The sequence below is a fragment of the Ricinus communis genome, chromosome 8, assembly GCF_019578655.1.
Source record: "Ricinus communis isolate WT05 ecotype wild-type chromosome 8, ASM1957865v1, whole genome shotgun sequence".
NCBI classification, from domain to species: domain Eukaryota; kingdom Viridiplantae; phylum Streptophyta; class Magnoliopsida; order Malpighiales; family Euphorbiaceae; genus Ricinus; species Ricinus communis.
Window position 1 is genome coordinate 23,654,881 of NC_063263.1, and position 22,039 is coordinate 23,676,919.

General features: G+C 32.6%; 2 protein-coding genes and 1 non-coding gene across 3 annotated transcripts; 2 read left to right on the forward strand and 1 right to left on the reverse strand.

Moving 5' to 3' along the window:
• Window positions 1-13,022: 13,022 nt before the first annotated feature.
• Window positions 13,023-16,554, forward strand: LOC8281544 (fasciclin-like arabinogalactan protein 17). Its single transcript, XM_002515816.4, has 3 exons — window positions 13,023-14,575; window positions 15,647-15,772; window positions 16,105-16,554. Exons 1-2 carry the CDS (start codon window positions 13,255-13,257, stop codon window positions 15,718-15,720), a joined length of 1,395 nt encoding a protein of 464 aa, XP_002515862.1. The 5' UTR covers window positions 13,023-13,254; the 3' UTR covers window positions 15,721-15,772; window positions 16,105-16,554.
• Window positions 16,555-19,525: 2,971 nt separating this feature from the next.
• Window positions 19,526-21,506, forward strand: LOC125370949. Its single transcript, XM_048378414.1, has 4 exons — window positions 19,526-19,598; window positions 20,150-20,295; window positions 20,479-20,745; window positions 20,853-21,506. Exons 1-4 carry the CDS (start codon window positions 19,526-19,528, stop codon window positions 21,504-21,506), a joined length of 1,140 nt encoding a protein of 379 aa, XP_048234371.1.
• On the reverse strand, window positions 19,911-20,018 carry LOC112534333. The gene has a single exon (XR_003078633.1). It is a non-coding gene; the product is annotated as a small nucleolar RNA R71 (small nucleolar RNA).
• Window positions 21,507-22,039: the final 533 nt, after the last annotated feature.

The window sequence follows — 22,039 nt, forward strand, 5'->3', positions numbered from 1 at the left end:
TATATATGAAGAAGGAGTCCAAATTTGAAGCAAATCATGCCTAATCTTTACTCGGTTGCAAGCTTTAAAAAGGAGAAATGGATTATTAGCGGGCTATTCTCGATCGTTAATGATATATATTTTAAATTTTTTATATTTAAATAAAAAAGTTTAACACATATTTTAAATTTTTTTATATAATTACTATGTTTGCCACTTATCTGGATGTAGATTATAGTTGATGTGGTATTGTCATCCATGGAAAAGTATCGATTAGACAAGATAATTGTTGAAGCTTAAGGTCCAAAGAGAATAATTAAACCATATTTGACTATACTTTCTTCTATGCCATAAAAATTATTTAAATTAATCATTAATATTGTTTTTTTGGTTTAGGGTTAAGTATTAATCTTGAACCAAATTCAATGATATTCAAAATGTAGATTTCATTTTTGTTATTTGTAATTTAATTTTATTAGAAATGAACATTATGAGTTCTACCGTGGAATTTAATTCTAACTTAATTAACATAAATTAAATTTTGACTCGTTTTTTAATTGAATGATAACAAATGAACATAACAAATAAAAATGGATAAGTATTATCAATCATTAATTGCTAAATTGAAAACAAGTTAATGATTGGATTGTGCACTGAAAGGAACCAAGTTTCACACTTAATGGAAGGAGCGACTTAATTGATACTTATAAATGTGAGCATTTGAAATTTTTATATTATGGCATAATTTATAATCACAACATTAATTTTCAGATAGTTAGATCTATGGATTTGAAAGTTTAAAAAAAAAAAAAAGAAGCTAAATAACTGCTACTCTTTTACAGACCAATGGCACTTTGCTATTACATTTTCATATCATTGTTTAAATTAATATTTTATTTTATTCACCAGATATGAGTCCAAACAAGCTAATTAAATATATGTTATATATAAGATTTAAACTATTAATAAAATTACTCAATTAAAAATATAATCCTTTTTATTAAAATTGTGAAATTTTATATCAAGATTTATTATTTTTAGTTATTTTTATTATATTATAAATTATATCTAGTATTGCATTATAACTTTACTTAGCAAGCAAGTTTAAATAATTACTTTTATAATGACTATAAAAGAACACACACACACACATATATATATATATATATATATATATATATATATATATATATATATATATATATATATATATATATATATATAAGACTTAAAATTTTCTTCACATGTATGTTTAATCTTTATATATTAAATTTTTATTTTGATATGTATATTAATTTTTCATATGTAGAATTTAAGTTTATATATAATTTTATAGTATTTTTATTAATATATTGATTAATAAGTTATATTCTTAATTAAATATTAACTATAATCCTAATAAGTATATATTAATTATATTATATATTTTATTAACTAATAAATTTTTCTAATTACATAATAATTTTAATTCTAAAAGATAACATCTTAAATTATATTTTTAATATTATATTTAATATAAATTAATTTTTTAATTATATAATCGATTTCTTAATTTAAAAAATAGTAATATCAATTATAATCTTAGTATTAATTTATATAATACTAATACTAATTAATAAATATTTTTAGAATAATTTTTATATTATTATTACCGATAAAATGTTAGAATTTAAAAAATTTAATATTTAAAAATAATTAGATTTGCTATTATCTTTTAAAATATTATAAATTAATATTGAATATTAAAAATTCTATTAAATTGTATTATAAATTTAATTTTATAATCGAAATAATTATAACGGTCGTGCAACGTACATGTAAACAATTAGTATTATATTTAAAATTAAGTCACTAATTTTTATATTATGACTCCATTCAATAATCTTTATATAAGTTAGCTTGTAAATTTAATTAGTAAAATTTTCTTTCTAGTTTTTTTATTTAAAAATTTAAATTGAAATATTTTTGAAATATTATTTTTTCATTATATAAATCTGATTTAAAAAGTTATATATTGTTGAAAGAAGTAAGGAAGCATGGCCTCAGACACTGCACAAGCAGAAAAGCCTGTGCAGAGTAACTCATCACAGGCTTTTAGGAGAAGGGAGCAACCATCCCTGTGGCAGGGAAAGGCCACTTCAACCTTCCCTAAAACAGAAAGAGACGTTGGACATAGATTAGGTTACCGTTGTACATATGTGTATAAATACTATAATAATCAAATTGTAAATATTAGAATCAATAATATTCATAATATATTCAATTTATCATCTCTAAATTTCTACATGGTATCATAGCAAGTTTAACCTGTACTCATCACCTGCCAATTTTTTTTTTTTTTTCAACCCAGCTATGTCTCAAAACGACAAGTTAACCAACATCACACTAAAAGGAAATTTCAATTACTTTGAATGGTCGAAATCAGTGTATATTGGCCTCAGCGGCAGAAAAAAGCTAGGGTTTATCACTGGAATCAAGTAGAAACCAAAACTAGAAAGGCCAGAGGCCCCAACAGAGGAAGAATTAGAAAAAATGGAGGAGTGGCAAACGACTGACTATTTGGTCATGTCAATGATCACCAACACCATGGAAACATAAATTTCTCGACTCTGCATTTTGATGGTGTCATCAAAAGCTATCTGGGAAAAAATGAAGGGACTATACGGCCATCAACATAATTATTTCCATATTTTCATACTTAAACAAGAATTATCACAAATCACACAAGGAACAAAAAGTTCCTCAGAATACGCAATAGAAATTCTAACAAGGTGGGAAGAGTTACAGAATTACCTTACGCCGTCAAACAACCTAGAAGAAATATAGAGAAGAGTGGAGCAGGACCTCGTTTATACCTACTTGTGAGGTCTAGACTTAAGCTACAAAGGCTTGAGATCACAGATCCTCCTATCATCTGAGCTCCCCAAAATAGACGCTGTAATAGCGAATATTCAGCGCGAGGAAACGAGAAAAAGCACCATGAACTCTGTCCCTGATATCATAGACAACCGAGCCTACACCATTTGACAAGAACAAGCTCGTCAGAGGGGAGGACCAAGCGCCATCGAACAATGTGACCACTGCAAGAAGTAGGGCCACCATCGTGATGGCTGCTGGCACTTCTACCCTCAGCTAAGGCCATCTCGGGGGTGGGAGGTGTGAAGAAAGGGGGCAAAGGAGAGAAAAGAATTGGCGGCCAAAGAAGAGAAAACCCTAATGAAGGGATGAATGCGGTAAACAGTAGGAGCGGGTCAAGCATATATGTCAGGATAGTGTTTGTGAGGAAAGGGTTGTGTGTTTATAATGGGTTTGAGAGTTATGAGCAAACCCGACCTGACTCCATGATCCAACCCGTCTTTACAGCGACCCGACCCGACTCCGATCCATCTGACCCGACCCGAATTTCAGCTGGCTCCAATTTTGACCCGACCCAACCCAGACATGGATCGGACCCAAAAGTATCACTTCAACTCAATCAATTACTGTCTCAAATCCAAGCTCTAGTTCAACATCAATAGCCCAGTGGGTTAGGTTCGGTATCTAATTCATTTAATTCTGTACCAGAAAATTTAAAAACATGCCACAACGATTGGATTATTGATTCCGGTGCCTCTAATCACATGACATGGGACTCAATGAAATTGTAAACTTTCTATCCTACAAACAATTTTCAACATGTGACAGCCGCTAACGGGAACAAAACTTAGGGTAGTGGCACCACTACATTGCTTAACAAAAACCTAAAAAATGTCTTACTTCTTCCTAACTTTAAATCCAATTTACTATTAGTTAGTCTAATAATTCATGATTTAAACTGCAATGTTATATTTTCACCATCTTTTGTAATGTTTCAGGATCGAACTATAGGAAAGATGATTGGTGAATGATATTATGACAATGGTCTATACTATCTTACGGACTCCACCAATCGATGTTTTATGTCAGTAAGAGCGGTTGATCAGGGCAATGTTAATGCATTTACATTTTGGGCATCGGTCCAACTCTGTCTTAAATAAATTATTTTATTATAATTTAAATTCCAGTCAATGTGAGATTTGCAAATTTTTCAAACACACTTGTCTCCATTTTCCTCTCTTCTCCCGCATGTCTAACAAAAGATTTGAATTAATCCACTCTAATGTTTGGGGTCCTGCACCTGTTACATCTTATAATCATTTTCGGTATTTTATCACCTTTATTGACGACTACACTCGCACCACTTGTGTCTATTTGTTAAAAGGAAAAAATGAGGTTTTCTCATGCTTCCAAGAATTTTTTAACTTTATTAAAACTCAATACACCAAAAGCATAAAAAGTTTTCTTTCTGACAACGGCACAGAATATATAAATCACAACTTTGCAGAACTTTTTAAAAAGGAAGGCATCCTTCATCAGACTACTTGCATTAATACCCCGGAACAAAATGGAGTTTCTGAAAGAAAAAATAGACATCTTCTTGAAGTCATTCGCACACTATTTTTTTAAAATAATGTCTCCTCTATTTTTTGGTCAGACGCTATTCTCACTACCACATACCTCATCAACCTCCTTCTGATGTAAACCTTCTATGGAAGAGAATATTACACGCCAAGATCGATACTTATAAGGTTTGCCAAAAGTTATTTGCGGAACTATCACCCTTATTTATAAAGAAATAAGATCAATAGCTATAATGAGATGAACTTAATTAATCCTAGAAACTAACAAGTTAATAGAATTAAATTAAGGTAGAAGTGAAATCAAAACCTAAACAATAAGCTTTAATCTCAAGAACACTTAAAGAAACTCTTTAAGCAAAAATAAAGTTTTCTATTCAATCAAAGATATATGTATATTGTTGAATTACATAGCTCTATGTATAGAGTTTTAAAACAAAATAATCCTAATCCTAGAATAACTAGGATATGTGGCCAAGATTCCTAAATAAATAAAACTTTGAATTAAAAGAAAAGAAAACTCCTATTTTATCTTGGACTTATTAAAAGAAAACTCCTAGTTTGACTTGGATTTTGATTTTGAATATTCAACCTTGGACTTGGGCTTTACGTTTGGGTTTGAATTCAACATAAATCAGAGTTGATCTTCATGTCTTTGCGTTAGACTTTAATCCATGAATGAAATACAATTAATCAAAGTTGAATCTTGATCTTCTAAGTCCAACTCGCTATCCTTGCTTCTTAAATGCATCTTGTCTATCACGTGGACCATGAAAGAACACAAGACATCCTTGAATCTCTTGCTTCTAGTTCGTGTGATTGGACCCTCATACTTCAATCGATCCATTCATGGCTTGCTTGATGGTGAAGGATCAACCTTGATTTTATCATCTGCATCTTGTCTATCACGTGGACCATGAAAGAACACAAGGCAGCCTTGAATCTCTTGCTTCTAGCTCGTGTGATTGGACCCTCATACTTCAATGGATCCATTCGTGGCTTGCTTGGTGGTGAAGGATCAGCCTTGATTTTATCATTCCCTCCCTCATCGAAAGGATTCGTCCTCGAATCAAGACCTTCATCAAAAGAAAATGGAGATAAATCAGCAACATTGAATGTAGCACTAACTCCATACTCACCGAGCAAGTCAATCTTGTAAGCATTATTGTTGATGCATTCCAACACTTGAAAAGGTCCATCTCCCCTTAGCATCAACTTGCTTTTTCTTTGGTTTGGGAATCTTTCTTTGCACATGTATATCCACACCCAATCTCCGGGTTCAAAGATCACCTCTTTTCTTCCTTTATTGGCGTGTTTAGCATTTGCTTCATTCTTGCGCTCTAGATTAGCTCGAACCTGTTTATGCAATTTAAGCACATATCGACTTTTTTCTTACCATCAAGGTTAGTTTGTTCCTTTAAAGGTAAAGCAATAAAATCTAAAGGACTCAAAGGTACAAACCCATAGACAATCTCAAAAGTTTTATCAAAATTAGGAAGAGATAGAATACGAGAAGAAGTAAGTTTTTATTTGAGCAAGTCAAACGCTGATTGTTGTGCTTCTCCCCAATTAAACTTCACATCTTTCTTCACTACTTCATTCAATGGTGCGGCAATGGTACTGAAATCTTTCACAAAACGCCTATAGAAGCTTGCTAGTCCATGAAAACTTCGAACTTCACTTGCATTTGTGGGAATCGGCCACTCTTTGATTACCTTCACCTTTTCTTCATCAACCTCAATTCCTTTTGCACTAACAACAGAACTAAGAAAAACAAGTTTGTTTGTGCAAAAATCACACTTCTTGATGTTAGCAAACACAACTTCTTTGCGTAAAGTTTTAAGAACTAAACGCACGTGCTTTACATGTTCATCATAAGACTTGCTATAAATAAGTATATCATCAAAATAGACAACCACAAACCTGCCTATATAAGCATACAAAACATGATTCATTAATCTCATGAATGTACTAGGTGCATTAGTTAAACCAAACGGCATGACTAACCACTCATATAAACCAAATTTAGCTTTGAATGTTGTTTTCCATTCATCACCCTCTTTCATTCTAATTTAATGATAACCACTTTTTAGATCAATCTTAGTGAACACAACAGCCCCATGCAACTCATCAAGCATATCATCTAACCTAGGTATAGGATGATGATATTTAATAGTTATTTTGTTAATTGCACGGCAGTCCACACACATACGCCAAGAACCATCTGTCTTAGGGACAAGTATAACAGGAATAACACATGGACTTAAAATTTCCCTAACATAAACTTTATTACGAAGTTCTTCCACTTAGCGTTGTAGTTCTTTGATTTTCTCAGGATTTTCTCTATATGCCGGCCTATTGGGTATGGTAGAACCGGGTACAAAGTCAATTTGGTGCTCAATTCCACAAATGGGTAGTAACCCACTCATAATTTCATTGGGAAACACGTCCTCAAACTCCTGCAAAAGAGACTTGAAACTTGAAGGCAAAGAAACATTAAAATCGTTATGGTTAGAAAACTTTCTTTGTAAACAAGCACAAGTATTTATTTTTGTGACGTTAAAGCTTTTCTCATATCTCTCTCTCTTGCCACAAAGCTCACTTTTCTCTCTTTTGCACTCAACTCACCTTTTTCTTGCGCCTCACAACTCAATGTTTTCTTTTTGTGCAAACTCTATTTCTCTCCTTTTTCCTCTCTTTTCTCATACCCCTCATGGTTTTCCACACAACTCTCCTTTTCCTTGTGCACCTTTTCTTTCCCATGTGCACTCTCTCTCTATCTTTCTTTTTCTTTTTCATAGGCAGCAACTTTAAGTTTTATTGTACGTTGGTCTTCATTAATAATCTTTGGACTTAAAGGTGTAAGAGTATAAAGTTTGTTGTGAAGTGTAAGACAATAGCAATTTGAATGCCCCTTGTAGATGACATCTCTATCAAACAGCCATGGCCTTCCCAAAAGTAGATGACAAGCTTGCATTGGGATCACATCACACAATGTATATTGTTGAATTACATAGCTCTATTTATAGAGTTTTAAAATAAAATAATCCTAATCCTAGAATAACTGGGATATGTGGCCAAGATTCCTAAATAAATAAAACTTTGAATTAAAAGAAAAGAAAACTCCTATTTTAACTTAGACTTGTTAAAAGAAAACTCCTAGTTTGTCTTGGATTTTGATTTTGAATATTCAACCTTGGACTTGGGCTTCACGTTTGGGCTTGAATTCAATATAAATCAGAGTTGATCTTCATGTCTTTACATTGGGCTTTAATCCATGAATGAAATACAATTAATCAAAGTTGAATCTTGATCTTCTAAGTCAAACTCGCTATCCTTGCTTCTTGAATGCATCTTGTCTATCACGTGGACTATGAAAGAACACAAGGCAGCCTTGAATCTCTTACTTTTAGCTCATGTGATTGAACCCTTATACTTCAATGGATCCATTCGTGGCTTGCTTGGTGGTGAAGGATCAGCCTTAATTTTATCACCTTCTCAGTGTCAAATTACAAAATCTCAGCCCTTTAGAAATTCTCAAAGGCAGAAAACTTGAGTTAGGGCACATTCGAGTCTTTGGCTGCACTGCTTTTGTTCATATTAAGAGACTTCACAAATTTGAAAAAAGCTCCGCCAAAACCATATTTTTAGGTTACTCCATAGGTAAAAGGGGTACAAATGCTATGATCCCCTCACACACAAGACCTATGTTTCCAGGGATGTATCCTTTTTAGAACATGAATCGTATTACAAAACGTATGATCTTCATAATGATAATCCTAACCACACTCATGGGCCACACACATTATTATTTCCGCATAACAATGTTTTATTTGATAACAGTAGTCTCAGTCAGGACACTCACCCAAAGGGGGAGCATCATCTCAACTTAAGGCTAATCCCTTCAGGGGGAGACAATATCACAAACAACAAAGAAATCGAACCTCCACAGGAAGAGATTGCCTTAAGAAGATCTACTCGAACAATCAGGCCTCCTATCAAGTTAAGGGATTATGTATCTCATAAGGTATCGTATCCAATTCAAAATTTCATTACTTATGATCACATGTCACATCAATATCAAGCCTATCTAAGAAACATCACGGCACACACAGAACCCACATCGTTCTACGAAGCCAACACTAACCCAAAATGGTGTAAGGCCATGGAGGAAGAACTGTCTGCCCTAGAAAAAAATAACACTTGGGAAATTGCTCCCTTACCACTAAATAAAAAATTGTAGGGTGTAAATGGGTATACAAAATTAAATTTAATTGTGACGGATCGATCGAGCGATATAAGGCCAGATTAGTAGCCAAAAGATTTACACAAACCTATATCGTCGATTACTAGAAAATCTTTGCACCTGTAGCAAAAATGAACACTGTTCGCATTTTATTATTTGTTGCCACTAACTCAGGATGGAGTCTATTTTAAATGGACGTCAAGAATGCTTTTCTACAAGGAACTCTAGAAGAAGAAGTCTATATGACTCTTCCCTCAGGCCACAAGTCCACATCAGACTCGTCATTGGTATGTAAGCTAAAAAAGGCAATCTATGGCCTAAAGCAGTCTCCAAGAGCATGGTATGCCAAGCTAATCCTGTTCCTTCTAAATATTAATTTCAACAAATGTACTTCATATTCCTCTATGTTTGTAAAACACAATCACAAATGCACCATTATTAGTAGAAGTTGATGGAACCTATCTTGCTGAGAATGGCTTGGTGACTAATTTTATTGAGAGCTTTCGTAAATATGTCGGCCAGCTGGTCATGGCTTTTGACAAATGGTGTTTCAATCACGCTCGACTGTACCTTCTCTCTGATGAAATGGCAATCCACCTCAATGTGTTTGGTACGTTCATGGAACACTGGGTTGGATGCGATATGTCGTGCTGCCTGATTGTCACAGTACATCAACATAGATTCTCTACAATATATTTTCATGTCAAGTAGCACTTGTTTGATCCAAGTGAGTTCGCTTACTGTGGATGCCATGGCTCTATATTCTGCCTCTGCGCTTGATCTTGCCACTACGCTTTATGTTTTACTTTTCCATGTTACTAGATTTCCTCCTACGAAGGTGCAAAATCCTATAGTTGACTTTCTGTCACTGCCTCCTGCCCAATCTGCATCAGAATAGCTAATTATGGTGTTAGAAATATTTTTATTCATCCAGATTCCTTGCTCTAAGGTTCCCTTGAGATACTTAAGTATTCTATCAATGGCTTCTAGATGACTGGTGTGAGGTGCATGCATAAACTGACTTACCATATTCACGGCATAGGAGATATCAGGTCTAGTGATAGTTAGATAAATCAACTTTCCTACTAGACGCTGATAATGTCCTATGTTATCTAATGGTTCTCCATCCTCCAAATTGAGTTGACATTAGTTTCCATTGGAGTGTTCGTAGGTTTAGCTCCTAGTTTACCAGTTTCTTTTAAAAGGTCAAGTACATACTTTCTTTGAGATAGAAACAGACATTTTTATGATTTGGCTATTTCTATTCCAAGAAAGTATGATAGCTGACCTCGATCCTTAATTTCAAAGGGGGAGTGTTGAAAGAAGTAAGGAAGCATGGCCTCAGACATTGCACAGACAGAAAAGCCTGTGCAGGGTAACTCATCACAAGCCTTTAGGAGAAGGGAGCAACCATCCCTGTGGCAGGGAAAGGCCACTTTAACCTTCCCTAAAACAGAAAGAGACGTTGGACATAGATATCAAGGCAGCTAGTGTATAGATTAGACTACCATTGTACATATGTATATAAATACCAGAACAATCAAATTGTAAAGATTATAATCAATAATACTCAGAATGAATATATTCAATTCGTCATCTCTAAATTTCTACATATATTTAAATATCTATATATTTTTAATTATAGAATGAAAACTATTAACTAGATTTAATCCAAGCTGACTTGACTTTAACGAATCTAATCTATATTACCGAGAAAAAAGTTCTTTTTCTGAAGAGGATCTATTCCTATTAAGAACTATGGATTACAATATAAAAAGAGAATTATAGAATAATAATAATAGTAATAATAATAATAATAATAATGTTAAATGTTATGCCGACAATTTTTTACTCCAGGAAAGTAATTTATCAGTCAAACCCACAAAATAGAGACACATAAGCAAAAAGAGAATCCAAAAGCAGCATAATAAGATGTAACGACAGCAGCGGCAACTATCATCTGTGGGCTCCATCCACAAACAGCCTGTCCGAAACTTCCCCTGAATCTCCTGCTTCTGATCTCACATTTTTCACCCTCCTTTATTTTAATATCCATTTGCCACGTTCCTTATTTCCATTTTCTTCCACGACCGACACTCTTTCTCTTTTTAAGAAAAAGTCAATTTGACCCCTGAACTTGCAATATCCAATCAAATAAGGCTAAAGTGAACTTTCTATCCAAATGAACCCATAACTTTTGATTTTTGGATCAATTAAATTCACTTAAAAGATGTGTTGTGCACTCTTAAGATATATTTACATAGTAGTTGTTTAATGTAAGAAGTAACTTCCTCTTTAACTTTTCAAAGATAGCTAGTTGAATAAAATAAATAAAGAAAATTATTGGATTAACAAACATATTTTATTGCGGTTATATAACTAAAAGAAAGAAAATAGAAAAAATGTTTACTTTACTAGGTGTTGCAAGTTTAAAGGTCAAAGTGGCTCTTTCATTCTTATTTAATAAGAGTTTTTATTTGTCCTGGATTTGACATAAAAACACTTTCAATATTTTCATTGTTATTCAAAAGCTAGAAGCTATGTATCTTAAGAAATTGCACGACTTTAGAAATTTGTGTTATATAACTTGCTGTTTCAAGGACTAAAATATAAGTTATTTACATTAAAAATGAGTGAAAAATTCATATAATTAATAAATTCAAGGATTAAAATGTAGAATAAATTTTAAACTTCTTAACTAGAAATAAAGTGTATGGTTATTAATTAATGTCAGGGACTAAATTTAATAACATTAAATGTTTTCAGTGGGGACTCAAGTGTCTTTAAGGTGAAAACTAGGGGATTTTTTGTAATTTGCAAAAAGATTAAGTCTACTCCAACCAAGTAAAGCTCCAGTCAAAAGGCAATTGCAAAGAGAAAACATTTAAGGCAGCTGCTAAAAGAAAGTTTGCTGTGCAAAATTTAACATCATACTAGGGGGATATGTGTATATTCTTTTTCATGGTAAATTTCTTTCTTAATACACATAAATATTGTTTTCATTAGAAAACTTAATGGAGTATTGTGGTCAATACTTACATGAGTACTGAGAGACAAGCAATTCGAAATTTTAAGAATAATTATATAAATTCAGCTAAATTAATTATATGAGAAAATTACTTATAAACCAAACATATTTATAAGCAGGCATCTCTCTTTACATTTGTGTTTAATATGAAAAGAATCACTGAAATTATATTCTCTATATTAAAAATTAAGAAATTTGTGTTTTTTATATTAAAATTTAAAATAATTTCGATATTAAAAAAGGGTACAAATCTAATTCTTCTCTCCATTAATATCTTGGTGGCGAGTGATTTATAAGAAACGAAGAGAGAATATTGTACAAATTGACCCACGATTTTAACCTTTTAAACATCTATTGTTTTAAAAGAGAAAATAAAGAGAAAAATAAAATTCGTGGCCTTAAAGCTTTTAAAAGCACAAAAGTAATAAAAGTTTTCTTGTAAAGCTTAGACATATGATTTAAATAATTAAATAATATATACTTTTTTGAAAATATAAATGATAAATATTAATTGTTAGATGAATTTTAAAATGCCGTAATTAGAGTAAATTTTTAATATTTTTATATATTTATTAAATGAAAAGTATAAAATTTATTAAGTTTATATAAAATATTTTTAATATAGAATATTTAATATAAAATTACATACTAAAATATTTATATAAACTTTTTATAAAGTTATTTGTATATAAATTAATTTAAAATTTTATATAAATAAATCTATTAAAAAGTCACACTAACTATAGTATTAGAATTCATCTACTTATTAATCTTAAAAGGTAAATATTTTTAAAATTGATTATATGATTTTATATTCTGATTTAATTTTTAGAAAGAATTAATTTTATAGAAAATAAGAAAATTTTAAATCATGTATCTTTATTCTGAAAATAGAAATTTTTTATAAATATTTATTGTCTAAATTTGATACATATTCTTATTTAAATGTTATTCATAAATATCATATTTATAAATTTAGTCTATGATAAATATATGTGATTTAACTTTAAAGCTCAGGGTCTAAGGGGCATTGATGACTTAATGTCATCTTCACTTTTTTCATTAAAATTTTTGTAGTTACAAAGGATTCGGCTTTAATAACAAAAAAAAAAAAAAAAAAGTAAAACACATAACATAAATTTCTTTTACTTTCTCGACTATGATTAAAAAGTTCGAAGCTGATTATTTATAAATTTTTTTATTTTGACAATATTCTTTTCGATTCTAATTTAGAATAAAATAAAAAAATAAGTTGTTTTTCATTCTTCAAGTTAAGGGCTTAAATTTCAACATCTATCCGAATACTGATTTATAATAAAGAAAAGGAAGTATTAGCTTCCCTGCTGTAAAATCTCCACTCTTTTACCTGAACCAAAATACAGTTTCTCTCCTCTCTCTAACCTCTCAATCTGCATTTCTGTCAGTCTCACAGACACACACACACCAATACCCAACACATTTATCTTCCCTCTCTCTCTGCACTGCACCAAATAATAAAAATCACAGACATACCATAATACTTTGCTCTTCTCTCTCTCCCGTGTTTCTGTTGGAGCACTTTGCCAATGGATTATTATTATTATTACTCACCCCCAAGAACCATCTTTTTCACCGTTCACATTATCCTTCTCACCGGAATATCCTTGGCATTACAGCAATCATCATCAAATGAAAACTCGAACTCTTTCCAAGTAAACTCAAACTCAGTCTTGGTAGCACTTCTTGACTCACATTACACTGAAGTTGCTGAATTGCTTGAAAAAGCTCTCCTTTTACAGACCCTTGAACAAGCTGTCGCCCGCCACAACCTCACCATCTTCGCCCCTAGAAACGAGGCTCTAGAGCGTGACTTAGATCCTCATTTTAAACGTTTCTTGCTCGAACCGGGCAACATCAAATCTTTACAGGACCTTATTTTGTTTCACATCATCCCTACTCGTGTCAGCTCGGCCCAATGGCCCAGTCTTTCCGAGTCAACTGTCCATAACTCTCTCTCCGATCACCCTCTTAACTTAACCAGTCATAAATCTGGTCAAAGAATTGTGGGTCTTGCTAGAGTGGTCCAACCGGATTCTGTAACCCGACCCGACGGTATTATCCACGGAATTGAACGTGTATTGATTCCACAATCAGTTGAAGATGAATTCAATCGCCGGCGAAATCTCCGGTCCATCAGCGCCGTAAAACCAGAAGGAGCACCAGAAATCGACCCAAGAACAAACCGTCTTAAGAAACCCAGTTCATTACCGGCGAAGCCCGGTTCACCGCCGGTTCTACCCATATTCGACGCAATGGCGCCAGGACCTTCGCTGGCTCCAGCGCCGGCACCGGGTCCAGGGGGCCCACATCATCATTTTAACGGTGAAGCACAAGTCAAAGACTTCATAGCGACATTGTTACAGTACGGAGGTTACAATGAGTTTGCTGATATAATGGTGAATCTGACGTCAATAGCCAATGAAATGGGTAAGTTAGTATCTGAAGGTTATGTATTGACGGTTCTTGCACCGAATGATGAGGCAATGGCGAAGTTGACCACGGAGCAATTGAGTGAACCGGGTGCACCAGAGCAGATAATGTATTATCATTTGGTACCCGAGTATCAAACTGAGGAGAGTATGTATAACGCAGTTAGGAGATTTGGGAAGGTTAATTATGAGACTTTGAGAGTGCCTCATAAAGTTGTTGCTATGGAGGCTGATGGGTCTGTGAGATTTGGGAGTGGTGATGGTGCTGCTTATTTGTTTGATCCTGATATTTATACAGATGGCAGAATTTCGGTTCAGGGGATTGATGGCGTTCTGTTTCCGGTCGAAGAGGAGGAGAAGAAGAAGAAGGTTATGGAGAAAGAGTATGTTGCTAAGGTTGTCACCAAAACTAGGAGAGGTATGCTTGATCTTGTTTTCTTCAATCAATCTTTTGTCTTTTTAATTCCTTTTTTTAAGAAAAAGAATGTAGGTCGGGAAGATTATGTTGATAAGATGTTAGGATTGGTTAGTTCTTATGCGCTGCTACTAACTTTTCTTTTTGGTGTGTTTTTGAGGGTTAAGTTAGAGATGCTAGCTTGTTAATAATAGTGTTGACTGTGAATTACTTGTGAAGGAGATGGTGACTTGTTTTCTGAGATGTTTTTATTGTGTGAACAAATGAGGAGAGGCAAAAAGGGTAATTGGGTGTTCACTGTGGTTAGAAATTCTCTTTCTTTATTTGTTTATATGATATTTTGGAAGGGTTGAAGTGCTGAAGATGATATAAAATGGTCGATAAAAGAATCATAAACTGGCTATTTGATTTATTTCATGTGCACTAGATCAGAAGTTAAGTGGATTCTCTGGCTAGTGAGTTTCAAGTTGGTTAGGTATGCTTTGTTGTGGCTTATGGTAATTACACAATGGATATTCTTTCACTTTCTTATAATCCTTGCATCCGTTGCAGTTGAGATTTGCAGCGACTTACTTTCAAAACCTCAAGTTTTAAAAGCCAGGATCTTCCTTCAGGGATGCTCTTAGTTGTTTTCGTTTCTTAGGAACTTGAAAATCAGGATAACCCATCTGTGTTATCAGAAAGAATACATGTACATAAGTTGCAAGGATTCAAATGTCATTAGTGAAAAAAAATCTCCTCCCCCAGGTTTCACACAACAAATGCTAAAAAGTAAAAGATAGCAAGTTTAGTCATAAGAAGTTATGCAGTTGCCTATATTGAGAGTATGTAACATAGACATAGAAAGGACCCACTGTGGGGACATCAGCTACTGCTGGTCGGATGTCTTCAATACTCTCCCTTCCCCAACACCCCATCTACCAACAAGAAAAATACATTCTCTATGTGTTTTTGTTCAACTGAAAGATGGAAAAAACTTAGTTGGCAAGAGGTTAAGATTTCTACAGATGTTATAGTTCAGTAGAGCAGTGACTTTTTGGTTGTGGTCATGCTAAAATGTGCAAAAATGTGCAGGGAAATTGCTGGAGGTAGCATGTAAGATGTTGGGGGCCTTTGGACAAGATTCTCGATATACCACTTGCCATTGAAATACAATCCTGCATCCCACCACCGATGGGCTTACGGAAGAAAGATGCTAAGGTTCAGTATTCATGCACTATTTTGTTTATCTCAATCTTTAATTCCCTTCCTAGTCTTTCTGAATTATCATCTCACTGAAGTCCTTTCTGAAATCTACTTTCAGTATGTGGACATCGTCACTGTTTGATACTGATTCTTTTCCTTGACTTGTTCAATTGATTTAATAGATCCAGCATCTCTAATTGTATTACCAAATTTGGAAAAGTTCTGTTCTGCATCATGGTTGGAATTTCAATCAGTGCCTTTGTAATTCTGATAGCTACTAGCAAAGTCTCTCGTTATGGGTGATGCACTTGACCACTTAATGAAGATGAATTTCATTTGTGATGCAGATTCTCCCAGAACAATGGGTTCATAAAAGTGTAAAGAGTCCTGGAACGGCATCCCCCACAAGGAAGACTACGAAAATGTAAAAAAGTCAGAATGGCATCAATCCCTCACAGGGAAGACTAGGAGCAATTTCCATCGTTATTTTTGTTCGAGTTACGCTTTCTTTTTATTATGTTTTTGGTGTTTCATTCTTCTCCTTTGAGGTTGTGCTTGGTTTTGGGTCACAAAAGAGAAGTGAACAAAAGGCAAGTGTAATTAAAAAAACACAACTGAGTACATAAATGTATCTTGTGTTCAGATTAGTTAAGTTAGGTGCTTGTGGTGGTGAAGCTGAACCCTGTATCGAAGATGGAAGGGGCAAGGTTCGGTTTGCACAAAATTATTATCTACAGAATAATATCATGGCAAGCTAGATGTGGAAAATACAATAAAATGGTGTGATTGCATGAGCAGGAAAGGATCTTAATTCTCTTCTTTATGAATTTACTGTCTTTGCATGATCGCCAAGACAAGAATCTCAATTCTCTGCTTTACGTGGACACCAAGGCATCACATCACAGCATGAGTTGGCCCCTCCTGTAAGGAATCATGTGCATGTTTTAATTCGAGTGTCCTATATACTGTTCTTGCAGCTTATTGGAAATATCTTCTGTGAGAGGAAGCTGACCGTGCAATATATAATTGAGCGCTTTAATTAGTGCCTACGAGAGAACACAAGCTTGATATCTTTGTCGTTGGCCTTGCATGTGTATGAAAATCCAAATGGGCCCAAGAAACCCTTGTGTGCATGGGAATGCAAAATGAAATTAAACCCCCTAACCTTATTTATGAGTTTATTATGAACTACAACGCTGGGTGAGCAAAAAAAAGAGTCTAGCAAACCGAAGTGACCGTAAAATTGAAGGAAAAATAGGTTCACTGAATCGATCAGTTCATTTTTAGTCTTTATTTTAAAAAATATGATTAACCAATCGATTTTCGTTCTTTAATTTAAAAAATCAATAATTAACCGAACCAATTGATTATATTTTCATTATTAATTTTTTATATAGTTTTTTTGTATGTATGTTTTAGATAAATGTGTCTTTATGTTTTTTTTTTGTACAATATTTCAAAAGTGTTTTTTAGGTATTTATATTATATATATATTTTTCAAAATTAAAGCCTTTCAGGAGTAATTCTTAACGTTTTCGTCGGTTAATTAAAAATATAGGATAACCAAACCCATTTTTTTCTTTTTCCATTTTTTTTTTAAATTTTTTTTGGTTAACTAGAAGAACCATGGTTAAAAAACTAACTTTCATTTAATCAAACTAATGTTAAACCAATACTTAGTTTGTATTCTAATTAAAAAAAATAAAAAGTTAAAATTGAACGATCGATCTTTTTCATAAGCACGGTCCGGTTATTGCTACAAAGTTTAGATAAAGATTAAGGAAAGTAGAAAATTAACCATTTACTTGAACTTCCTCAAACTCATTTTCCTTAAACTCATTTTCCTTCGTAAAGTTCTAAATTGACGAAGTCTATTATAAAGGGCAATAGTTTCATAAAGTCAATTAATCTCAATTACAGTCTATTCCATTATTTGCTTTCACATTAATTTTATTTTACTTTCTTTTCGTTTTGAATTAAAATTTCTTTTCGTTTTAAAACTAAAAAGCACCGACAATTCTTAAAAAAAATATTCTTATTAAATACTTTTCTAACATAAACACGAGCTAGACATATATCTAACACACATTTATATATATATATATATATATATATATATCGAAATATTTTATTATTTTTATCTTTACTAACATCACTTGTATATGGCTAAGCACTTTTAGGTTCAAGTAGGTGAAATGTCTAAATTATATATAGATATTTAAGAGTATTTCAGAGTTATAATGTGGTGAAAATATATGTTTTTATCTCACTTTAGTTTTCTTATCTAAATTCAAAAAATAATAGCTAAAGAGGAGAATTTAAGCAAAAAATACATAAATAAGCTTTAAATGGATTGCGGCTGCAAAAGACTTGGAAATAAAACACGTGGGCTACCAATAGCGTGGGCCTAGCCGAATTTATCAAGGCCCATGATGAGAAAATTAATTAATTATGATGTAGTTAATGAATAATTATCTTTTAAGTTGTTTATTTTGTTTCAGACAGTAAGAGATAAATATAGTAGTTATATAATGAGAGAAGGACTCTAAAAAGGAAATCTCTATAAGAAGTGGAGGTTAATTAAAAAAATAAAGATTTTTACTACTATTCTCTTTGCGAGAAAGTCTATTATTATTCTCTTTGCAGGAATCTTTACAGTTCATCATCTTTTACATTTAGTTAGTCTTGTTGATTGTTCTTTCATAAATCAAAGAAGTTTTTTAAAGATGTAGAACGAGGATCAATCTTCTTCATTCTTTGAAGGGTCTTTGGATTTTGAAGAAATTTTAATTTTCTGTTTTTTGTATCTTATATCTTTCTATTTAATTACAATAACCATTGGATTAAGTATGTCAGTTAAGTTCTATAAGTGTTTAGTTTGACTTTTTACTTATGTATGAACTTTATATATTATAAGTTTAATGAATAATTTCTTTACCTTCATATATGTATTAGTTTCACTATTATTATTGGTTGACCATCATATCAATTTAGTAGTAATATTTGTTATGAAAATCTTCAGGTTAAAAGTATTAGGAACATCATCTTTACTTTAATCTATGTTGGTGTAAGAAACCTAGGTTGCATCATTAGCTTGAGTGACTTACGAAAAGGCACATCACTATCTCATTTATTAAATTTGGATTTAAAGGAAATAAGGGGATTACTAAGTATAAGCTAGACTAAATGCTATTTTATCATATAGTTCACATTAATCATTCTAGTTGCATATTTATTTTCTAGTTATTTAATTCTTTTATAAATCTTAAGGTCATTCTCAAAAGATTGGCTTAGAGTGTTTAGATTTATTTTTAGTTTTTTGTGTGATAGTTGGTTTTTATAATATATGCTCTACAATTCCTTGTAAGATCGATCTCGTGGTGAACTTGCTCGTACTATCATTCGATTCGTACACTTGCAAATACTAATTTAGACACACCAAATTTTTGGCACCGTTACCGGAGAATTGTGTCAATATTATATTGATTAATTGTCGATTTTGTTTCTTATGTTTTTATGTATTGCATGCTTATTTATTTTTATTTTATCTTTAGATTTTGTTTTTAAGTTTTTTAAATCTGAAATTTTTCCTTTAATTTTATATGCCTAGCAGAAATACAAGATTAGGTGATTCATCAACTCAAAATCCCTACAACTTGAGATCAACTGTTAAAAAGGCAGAAAGAGACCAAAAGATAGAAAGTGAGTTTGTACCTCCAAGAGAAGAAGAATTTGCTAGAACAAGGGTTTGAAGGAGAAGTTGAGATAATGGTTAATGACCAAAGAGAAGTTGCAGCTCAAAGGAAAATGGCTAAAAAGGATTATGCTCGTCTTATAATTGGTAATATGCATAGTTTTAGGTGATGCATCTAGGAATTATGAACTAAAGAACATCCATTTTAATATGCTTTCTTAATTCTATGGTATGCCTAGTGAGGATGCATTAACATTCATTAGAGAATTTTATGTTATAGTTCATATATTCCCATTATCTAGATTTAATGAAGACCAATTAAGAATGAGATGTTTTCCTTACTCATTAAAAGAGAAAGCAAATGCTTGGTTAATGACCTTGCCTCCTAATTCTTTGAGAACTTGGGATGAAGTTTATCATAAATTTATGAGTAAATTTTACTCATATCAAAAGACCAAAGAATTAAGGGCTGAAATTTCCAACTTTTATCAAAAGAATATTGAATCCTTTTATGAAGCATGGGTTCGCTTCAAATCACTTTTACTATAATGCCTACACCATGGATACCCACTTCCTATGACCAACTAATCATTCTATGATGGTCTAACATAACAATATCAATGTATGGTTGATAATGCAACTGGGGGTGCTATGTTAAAAAAATGTTGATGAGGTTGATGATATCTTTGAGATGTTAGGAGCCAATTCACAACAAAATAGTGTAATAACAAAAAGAGTAGGAGTGGATAAAATTATGTCTAATAATGAGATGGCTATGCAAATAGTTGAATTAACTAAACAAGTTAGGATACTTGCTTCAACTAAGATTGTACAAAGTAATGAGGTATGTGGTATATGTGGTGTTTATGGTCATGGTGCTAATATTTGCTCGTCATATGAGACTTATATAGGAGATGATTATGAATAGGTTAATTTGATGAAATCTTATCAGCCTAGGCAACCTAGGAATAATCCATACTCCAATACTTATAATCCAGGATAGAGGAGTCATTCAAATTTTTACTAGAGAAATAATGATCATAACCCACCACAAATACTGAGTAACCAAAACCAGCCCCGGTATCAGAATCAAGAGCCTCAATACCCAAGGAATCAAAACTCTCCATTCTCAAATCAAGGACAAGCCCCTCAAAGAAAACCAAGTTTGGAGGAAACACTCCAATCTGTTATGACAGCTACCCATGATAGAATGGAGAGAAATGAGAAGAAAACTGATTCCAAAGAAGCTTCAATGAAGCGATTGGAAACTCAAATTGGGCAAATTGCTGAAGCTGTATAAGAAAAAAAGAAAGAAAAGTTACCAAGTCAATTTGATCAAGCTAAAGCAGTCACTGTTCTTAAATTTGATCAAGCTAAAGCAGTCAATTTGAAATTCATAAGGCAGCTGAGCCTTATAAGCCTCCTATTCCATTCCCACATAGATTGAAAGAAAGCAAACAGGATAAGCAATTTTCTAAAATTTTTGATATGTTTTTTAAAGTTAACATTAATTTACCTTTGATAGATGTAATTAGGAATATGCCAACATATGCTAAATTCTTTAAGGAACTTAATTCCAATAAGAGGAGATATAGGAAGAATGAAAAAGTTATAGTATCTGAAACAGTAAGTGCAGTTCTCCAACAACAATTACCTCCAAAAATGAAAGACCCTGGGAGCTTTACTGTTAATATTACAATGGGAGATAAAAAGATTGCTAAAGCCATGTTAGATTTGGGAGCAAACACCGATTTGATGCCATATTCAACATATGCACAACTTGGCTTTGGAGAATTGAAGCCAACTACCATGTCTCTGCAAGTGGCTGATAGGTCGATTAAGTATCCAAGAGGCATAATGGAAGATTTGCTTATTCAAGTAGGAAAACTGATAATCCCTGTTGACTTCGTGGTTCTTGACATGGAAAGTACATCAGCAAGGGATAAGGAGCAAGCATTCCTCCTTGCTAGACCTTTCATGGCAACTACCAAGACAATTATTGGTGCAGAATGGGAAGCTGACTATGACAGTCTTGAGAGAGACTGTAGAATTTAAAGTGTTTGATTCTCTAACTATATCTCCTAGCACTTTAATTGATGAATGTTCATATGTTGATTGCATGTATTATTTTATTTATGAAACATATTTACAGGATAAGAATGATAAGTTAGAAATTGCACTAACATTGGAAAAGCTCGAAGAAAATTTATATGAAGAAGTCTTAGACTTATATGATAAGTTAGAGAAAGCTATTCTAGTTTTACTTGATGAAAGCACTATTGAACCTTTAGATTCACCTATTGGAATCGAATAAGAAATTATTAGTGAACCACCTAAAGTTGAGCTTAAGGAGTTGCCTAACACACTCAAATATATCTTATTGGGAGAAAGGAATATATACCCAGTGATCATAGCTTCTAATCTTTCTCTTTCAGAGGAAGAGACAACTATTAAAGAATTAAGAAGGCTTAAAAAAGCTATTGGGTGGGAAATTTCTAACATTAAAGGGATTAGTCCAACAATGTGTATGCATAAAATTATTTTAAAAGAAAATTCTAAAGCGGTTAGAGGTACACAAAGATGACTTA

What these genes read in the sequence shown, in the direction of transcription:
- LOC8281544 (XM_002515816.4), top strand. Translation starts at nt 13,255, where the DNA reads ATGGATTATTATTATTATTACTCACCCCCAAGAACCATCTTTTTCACC. An exon ending in TGTCACCAAAACTAGGAGAG is followed by an intron (nt 14,576 to 15,646) that starts GTATGCTTGATC and finishes AAAAATGTGCAG; the next exon opens with GGAAATTGCTGGAGGTAGCA.
- LOC125370949 (XM_048378414.1), top strand. Translation starts at nt 19,526, where the DNA reads ATGGTTAATGACCAAAGAGAAGTTGCAGCTCAAAGGAAAATGGCTAAA. An exon ending in AGATTGTACAAAGTAATGAG is followed by an intron (nt 20,296 to 20,478) that starts GTATGTGGTATA and finishes AATTTTTACTAG; the next exon opens with AGAAATAATGATCATAACCC. An exon ending in TTGGGCAAATTGCTGAAGCT is followed by an intron (nt 20,746 to 20,852) that starts GTATAAGAAAAA and finishes GAAATTCATAAG; the next exon opens with GCAGCTGAGCCTTATAAGCC.